Source organism: Cryptotermes secundus, unplaced genomic scaffold, assembly GCF_002891405.2.
Source record: "Cryptotermes secundus unplaced genomic scaffold, Csec_1.0 scaffold470, whole genome shotgun sequence".
NCBI lineage: Eukaryota > Metazoa > Arthropoda > Insecta > Blattodea > Kalotermitidae > Cryptotermes > Cryptotermes secundus.
Genome location: NW_019739954.1, coordinates 679,848 through 688,622, shown reverse-complemented (window position 1 = coordinate 688,622; position 8,775 = coordinate 679,848). Strand labels below are relative to the sequence as shown.

The following is an 8,775-nucleotide window of genomic DNA, read 5'->3' as shown; positions in this document are numbered from 1 at the left end:
TCAGAGTGTCAGTGCTCACTCTAAATTTATATACAAGGGCAAATTGAAAAGTCTTTGCCCTTATTTTTCTTCAGCCACAATAATACACATACAAGGAAATCAAAATACAGGCATTGTTCTAAGTACCTTTGACTGTTCTTCCACATAGTCACCACCCCGATTCAGGCATCTGTCACATTGCACCACTAGTTTGGAGAAGCTGCTGCTGTAGAATTCGGCCGGTTGAGCGCGGAACCACTGCCAGACAGCGTTTTCAGGTTGCTGTCGGAAATGAACCTCTGGCTTGCCAGAAACTTCTTCAGAGGACCAAACACGTGGTATCACTGGGGGCAAGGTCTGGGCTATACGGTGCATGCTCCATAATCTCCCATCTGAATCACTGCAGTTGGGTGGTGGTTCTGTTTGCCACATGAGACCTGGCGTTGTCATGGAGGAGAACCACATTGTCCATGAGAATCCCTGGGCGCTTTTTCTTGATGGCAGCATGCAGACGTGCGAGTGTGCCACAGCAGCTGTCTGCGTTGATGGTGGCACCTCGTGGCATGAAATCCAGCAGGAGTGGTCCTCGGCGATCCCAGAAGACCGTGACCATCAACTTCCCGATGCATGGCGTTCTGTGGAATTTCTTCGTGACAGGCGAACTGGGATGTTTCCACACCATGCTCTGCTGCTTGGATTCTGGAGTGAAATGCAATACCTACGTTTCATCTCTGCTGACAATGAGATCCAGGAACCTTTCAGCCTCCTCAGAGTAACACTGCAAATGTTACAGTGATGTCATCATTCTCTTGGCCTTGTTCAGATCATCCATTAGCTTAGGCACCCACTGACATGAAACCTTGTGATACCCCAAGGAACCGTAAACGCTGCCTTGCGAACTGCCAAGCTCCTTGGAAATGACTTTCAGGTGCACACGCCGATCTGCATTCACCATTGCATCCACGCGGGCAATGTTGTCCAGTGTGAGCGAGGTGCGAGGGTGGCCCGACCGCTCAATGTCACTAAGGTCTTCCTGGCCATTAGTGAACTCACAACACCACCACCACACACTTCTCAAAGCGAGACATTTGTCCCAATACGTTGGCTGCATTTCCCTATGGATCTCAATGGGCGTTCGTCCCTTGCTCCATAGAAAACGAATAACACTTCGCTGCTCATACGATGTGGATGCGTTGAGCATACCAGCCATCTTCGCTGACTGACAGCGGCGCAGTGCCGCGGAGCAGCTGAGAATTTTGGATGAAAAAAATTGGGGGAAAGACTTTTCGATTTGCCTTTGTATGTATGGACACATTTCTGCCAAAGAAAACAAAACTCTAAGGTATTCCTAAAATTTTGTATCAAGCATTTAAATATTATTTTCTGTTACATTTCAGAAAGACACACCTTTTCCAAACAAAACTTGACCAAGTGTTAAGGCGCGGGGGTTAAATACTTCTGATTCATGCTCTGGAAGTCTTTGGTTCAAATCCCACAAGTAGAGCTGTTACCATAACAGATTTTTAAGCGTCTTCATTGTGCTCTTCAGCAAATGTTGTGTTGTCACCTTAAAATGGATATCACCACCACATCTGTTCACATCCTTACTCATTCACTAATCTTAATTATCTTATCATCTCTCACTGATGTTACATCATCTCTTGCAGCTGACATGTCAACAAATAAACCAATAAAAAAGAAAAAGTAAAATCTGTGAATAGGTATGCCACACGGTTCCAGCTGTCACCACGAAGATTTGAGCCAGGCTTATACTCGCCATGCTTCAGTTTGGAGCATCTTTAACTGGTAACAGTGGACTTTGTTAACTTTTAATTTTAAAATTACCTATATCACACTGAATAAGGACACAATATTATGCAGGTATTTCTTTTTTTAAACAATATCACATTACCATACAGGTAATACAAGGATTCTTTTACTTACACTCTCTCAGATTTTTCCAAACTTCTCAAAGTTTTGATATTTAAAGCCAGGAAGAGCAGTATTAACAAACACCACCATTACAAATACCAATACATAAAAATACATCATCATTACAACTTACAAAGAGTTACAAGTTTTTGTGGCAATATATAGTAATATAATGAAATTTATATAATTTCTACCATTATATTCAAATAAAGCCATTTCAATTAAACATACCTCTCTACTTTCTTTTTCATCAACACAGACTTTATATTATTTGTCATCAAGTTAAATATCATGAAAATCCTATGTCTTCAGTATCCATCCACAAATCCTCAAGACTGAACATAGAAATGCACTTAGGATTCATCTGTCCAGTATATGCACAATATTTTCTATTAAATACATTTCACTTTATTCAAATATCAGTTATCACACTTGTACAATATTTGTAATGTCAGATAAGAATAATATAACATTTCTCTCATACAACTTAATTTTGTTCATTGTGTGGGAACATTAATCTGTTAAAATGTATTTATTTCTGCTCAGCCACCAGTCTTTGTAAACTTGCAAATGTACAGCAACAGTATTCTGATTAAACCTGCAATATACTGTAGCCTTACAAAAGTAACTTCATGCACTTCTAAATATTATCCTGAACTGCCTCAAATAATGACAAAGTTGAAGATCTACAGTAAATAAATCAATATTAACAACACTTAATTTGTGAGACTGGAAACAGTGAGGCCCCAATACTACCAAATGTACATTATAAACAATAAATCTTACTTACAAATTTTGGAATGAGAGACTAATAAAAACACAGTTCTCTTTCAGGACAACATTCTTGAATTCCCATGACAAATACAAGCTGGCCAAACTAATATATGAACAGATGTCTGATTCAGCAATTTGGAAATTATACATAAGATACTGTTACACAGAAGTATCCTACGTCCAGACTCAAGCAAGCAATCATCACAATGTAATAACTGATGAAGACTGCAAAATTAATGTAAATGTAATATAAAATTTAAAACATACAATAAAAGAAATAAGAACACAATAAAAAAATTAAAATTCAATTTTCAGAAATATATCAACAAATTAATTATTAGCTATAGTTACTTATTTCAATAAGATTGTGCACATTTTTCTACAGAAACAGCTTTTTCATATTGTCATTTAACCCTAATGATGACTGCCTGACTGCCCAAGTGTTACATATAATCACATACCAATCTAAATTTAGAATTTACATGTTAAGAATAACTTTACTCAAACAAGAGAAATGAAATAGAACTTGCGGAGCTTCAGAAAGGAAAATCTATGGTACAGTTATGCCACTGTGTTAGTTAGGCTACCATTCCTGACAGAATGCAATTGCTTTCTATTTATGAAGCTTGCAACGTAATCAAACTTATGTTATTTCTTTAAATGTCAGGGGAGAGAGTAAGTTTATTTTTGAGTGTATAGTCTCAGATGGTCATTGGTGGAATTTAATTTTTTAGGTTTCTCTAAGCATAAAAAGAATATTAGAAATTATTACATTTCAACAACATTAAACTGATATATCTACCTTTTTTTCAAGATTTCTAAACAGGTAGCATTTTTGGTCCATTTCTTTATGACATGATAAGTCCTGTAACCAAGACTGTAACTTGACTATAACCCTATATAACACAGGTCATGTCAATATCAGAAAGATTAAAGTAATGAAGTGGAAGATTTCAACTTACCAGAATGCAATTTACCATATTATGTAACATGTCAACACAGTCCATATTTAGTCAGGATAAGAGAAATAAACATGTACAAACTTTCTGTTGGAAAATGTATTTAGAAGTCTCTAACCAATACAGGAGCCTGAAAATGTTAGTCCTCCATTTCTGGTGGCTTCATGTTGTATCTGTACAACAGATACATTGCACTATTTCTACAGAACAAAGATTCATCATTAACTTGGGACAGGCTTAATAATTTAAAGTTATCACTGCACCCAAGCACTATACCAATAACCTAGGCAATAGATAAGATAAATCATCACTGGCCATTTTCACCCAACAAGGAAGTAAATCATGGCATCCAGTACAAAGACAGGTGGGTAAAGTTCCAGACCTGCTAGGAACATGACAGTGAAGTGAGAAGTTGCAAGGCCTGTACTGGTAAATGAAACCTTGCTGTTAGGACAATAGCTAACCACTAGACATTTTTTTTTTTATTTGCTTAGTGGGGGGTGGAGTCCAACTGGATCCACTCGGCATGGTAGCCACTGATTTGCCTATTGTAGCCTGCCCCGGGTGTTTATGATGATGGAGAATTTGGTGGAATGAAGATTGGCAGGGGAAACCGAAGTGCTCGGAGAAAACCTGCCCCAGCGCCATTTTGTGCACCACAAATCCCACTTGACCAGACCTGGGATCAAACCCGGGCTGCTGCGGTGGGAAGCCAGTGACTAAACCACTAGACACTTACTCTGTGCCTGGTGATTGAGGTTAGATCTTTCTATGGGCCCCCACCTGAGGATGGAAATATATCCAGTTTGTGAAACACTGTGTTCTCTATGTTTTAGAATACCAGACAATGGACAAGTCCAAAAACCCAGTAATTCTGAATAATCACTACTTTGTTCCCACTTCCAGCATTTTTTCAACTTCACCTATATTCCATTTCAATGCTTTTGTTGTTGCAAAAAAGCTTGTTTAATCAGACAAAAAATAAATGGGATGCTGAAACTGAAAGATCAGCTGAAATAGGGTGCTCTGCATATTAAAACAAAGCTTACAGTTGTGCAGAAGAAACTATAAGAATAGAATTGAATGTTTGCTCAAGAGATGGTAAGAAATTATAGTACAGGGCTGTGCTAAACGCTCGTACTGCCACGACAAGTTACTGTTAACATATGAGTATAAACAGTTGCAGAGTTGTTATAAAAACAACGTGATACTTGGGCGCAGGGATAAACACATGAAGAAAGTCATGTGATATTACCTGCAAAGAAAGAGCTACATATATAGAGTATGAGGCTTTTGTCATCAAGTGTTACATCGGTTGTGACTTCAAGTCTATGTGAAGTTTCTTTTCCTAACTTGTGGAATAAGAAAGGATAGAAAATTCAAAATTAAAGATAGCACCATTAATTTATGAAAACAAAATATTCTTCCAACACTAAAATCTCACATTTTCAAAATGTTTAAGTACTTTATACAGAATTCTTTCTGATCACAACAATTGTTGTTGTACAGAAGTCATATTTATAACCTATTTTTTCTCAAGCTGATTAATTTATGCCATTCACCTTGAAACAAGAGTGTGAAATGACAAAACGGCCTAATGAATCGGACAATTAGACTGGTAGGACTGTATTGAAAATAAACATCACAACATTCAGTACTGAAATTCAATTCCTGTTTTACAATGCAATCATACACAGAAGCTAACAAAAGGGGTACAGTACAAAAGAAATTAAGATTATTTTAAAATCATGTCCATTCACCCCTCCCATTCAGCCTCCCACCTTAACCCATTGCACAATCCACTTTAACTAATGAGGTTTGAGGATGAAGCCATGGCTATATATAACCATTCCCTCAAGGTTGAGGGAAATATCACTTCAAATCCTTTCCAGAGGCTAACTAAAAGGAGCATCACCACTAGTGGATTCACCTTTTCTTGGCCAGCAACTGTTTAGTAAAACACCTTACTTTAAAATTTCACAAAGATGTTTGCAGAAAATTATTAAATTTATTGGAAACACTATTAAAGAAGTATGGAAAACAACAAACTACCAGAACATAAAATAATACACAGGCCTGGGGGATGATGAATTTAGGAAGATTACTGTTGAGATGGCATGAAACTGTAAGAGATCACACAAAATGGCTACCCACACAATATAGAGACCAAGATTCTTGCGTCAATTCTATATAACCTCTTCACAGAATTGTTATTTTATTTGAAAGAATGTATACTGAGATTATATAATGCAAGTTCAATTATATTTTAAAATCTGTGCAGTCTGTCTGATGATTTAAAAAGCTAATTTTCGTATCTTATATTAAAGCACTCTGTTATTTAATGAATCAAAATATTTATTCACTAAACCATGGTAGGTACTCACGTACACAGTGTAACACATTTACTACTGGATTTTACAATGTGCTGCATCATTTGTTTTTTTTTTTTTATTTTTAATAACGCCACAATGGATCAGTTACTGAAAATTTTCATTCCTATTACAATATTTTTATCATCAGTGAAATTGGTGTAATTCTTCAAGCCTATGATATCACTATAAAAGTCACTGTCAAAAGTACTCTATTAATAGTCACAGCTTAAGAATGAGAGTGGGATTTCAGGTTCTCTAAGAATCAGAGTACGATTTGAAGTTATCATGGTGGTAGTTACGAACAGTTCCATCTTGTGGAATATAATGATATGTAGTCTGTTGAAATTCAACATTTCAACAGCCAAATTCAAATTTATTTTGCATTCTACAAATTCATAGTAGGAAAGCCTGTTTGATACAGAATAAGTCATATGTCTTACAGTAAATGTGGAATTAATTAATAATTCCATGTTTTGTTCTATAAATAATGAAAGACAAAGAATATAAAAACCGTGACATTAACGACCAAATTATAAATCATTTGATTCATTACACCGAATACACAAATTATTGACAGTATAATGTGTAAGCATTTGTAAAATGTCATTATGCTCGGTACAACAGCCAAGCTGATTGCAAGCAATCCTCAATAAACACATAAAAACCAATTATAAACACAAAGGATTTACAAATTTATGAGTTCCTCAAGAATAATTTTTATTTCAATATGACTGAGAGCAGTTAAAAAACTAAGTGCAGAGAATGTATGCAAAAACACAATGAGTATGGAAAATATGCCAACAATTTTGTATCTTTAATTACAGAATTAATTATTGATTCCTGGTGATAGTTTATAAATTTACACATAAAAAAAGAAATGTAATATTAATAGTTAGCAATAGATCAATTGAAGAACATCTTCTGAACACCAGGCAACATAATAAAATAACACAGGCATTCAACTAACATTATTCCTAAGATGAAAATGTACAAGAGTAGTCAGATAATTCTCTGCAACATCATAATTAATTATATGCAGAACATGCACAAAGTTATAATTTACAATAACAGTATTATTAAATTTATATGTTATCAAACAGGAAATTCAGATGAGATTAGATAGTAATTTCAAATCTTATGTAGTTGAAAATATTTTTCTAATAAATAAAATTAATTTAAATCTCTTAGGACTGTTTGACTCTTGTTTAACGTATATGAAGGAACCACACTGAAAACCTATACATATAAATAGTAAACTCCTTTCTGATATTTAGTGAAATAGGGCAAAGGTTGATACAAGTTTTAATGTTGTCTCATGTCAGTGCGGTATATCCCAGAATTAGCTGCATACTATTTCTTATTTTTGATCACAAAAAAATACAAAGAATATATTTGGATGGAAGAGGCCTACATGATATTGTATCACAGAAGATAAACTTCTTTAAGAACTAGAGGTTAACACATTTAACAGAATGGGAGAGGGACTTATCATACAACTTGAACTTATGGAGAAACAGTAACTAAGTTATAGCTCCATAAATTCTAATTATAAACCTATTCTCAATTTTTTAAATATTTTAACCCCTTAATTCTTAAGCTGTAATTATCAATAATTAGTTTGGACACTGACTTTTATAATAAAATCTTCACCTTGGAGAACTGACTCTTATCAAATATACAAACATAGGAATGTGAAATTTCAACGTTGGAATCATTTGGGTTATTAAAAAGAAAAGCATCATAAAAATTACTTTTATTAAACATGTAATTGTAACGCAACATATCTTTTTAAGTTTACATAAGATGCTTTTATGAGAAAATATTCCAGTTTATGAATGTTGGTAAAGTCTATGAAAGATACATATCTCAGAATGAATAAAACACCATCTTTCTTCTAAATCATAACAGAACATGTTAGCATAATAAATCATAACCTAATAAAGTAACACATAGTTGATACAACAAAGCTCAAACAGAAATATTCCTAAATTCACTTCCCAGTCATTTTGCAAGCATTAGCAGATGTGAATGATATATTTCACCAGTATTCAAAATAAGACTTCTGCTCTTGAATGCTGCAAATTAATTAAAAATATGGAATGGAACATATATTCCAAATATATTTATGACTGATTTCTGAACCTCTGAATCCAGCAAGAGAATATTTCAAAATTAATGCTCCTCTCGAGATGCCTTGTCCAAACTAACCTCGGACTGTTTCACTCAGCATTCTGTAATAATTTCTTTTAGTGGCAGTAAAATGTATAAGATAATTACTAGCAACCTAGCATTTTAAACTACCTACTTACAAGGGAAACATTAAAATATTTACAAAAGTTTAGGCCTGTCACATTTTTACAACATATAAATCACAGATATAAAATTAAAATAACGATCTTGAATATAAGGTATACAGATTTACAGCAACTGTGTAAAATCAAGGTTGCTAACAGATAGACATTAGATAAATGTAGCCAACTTGCATCACATTCAAGCATATAGAATATTACAAGTAGCAATGAAATTTAAAATCCATGTGGCTGTATGGCACAAGGCTTGCTCAGCATTATGCATTACGAAACTTTGGGTGTGCGACCTGCCTCATGTATGTCCTTTTCAGTATTACTAGTCACTCACTATCATACTCCCACATTCTCCTCAGTCTGAGAGTTATGCCATGGTCTAACTCCCATGTACAGGAAATTCTTACAGAGTAAGAATCTTGTGAACCATTTCCTAAGACTGAGCGACTTCAGGAG

At 34.8% G+C, this 8,775-nt stretch overlaps 1 protein-coding gene across 1 annotated transcript; it reads right to left on the bottom strand.

The window, feature by feature from the left end:
• Positions 1–766: 766 nt before the first annotated feature.
• Positions 767–1,189, bottom strand: LOC111872133 (histone-lysine N-methyltransferase SETMAR-like). Its single transcript, XM_023865718.1, has one exon. The coding sequence runs from the start codon at positions 1,187–1,189 to the stop codon at positions 767–769; it is 423 nt and encodes a 140-aa protein (XP_023721486.1).
• Positions 1,190–8,775: the final 7,586 nt, after the last annotated feature.

Excerpts from the sequence above, each read along its gene's own strand:
- LOC111872133 (XM_023865718.1), bottom strand. The coding sequence starts at position 1,189 with ATGGCTGGTATGCTCAACGCATCCACATCGTATGAGCAGCGAAGTGTT.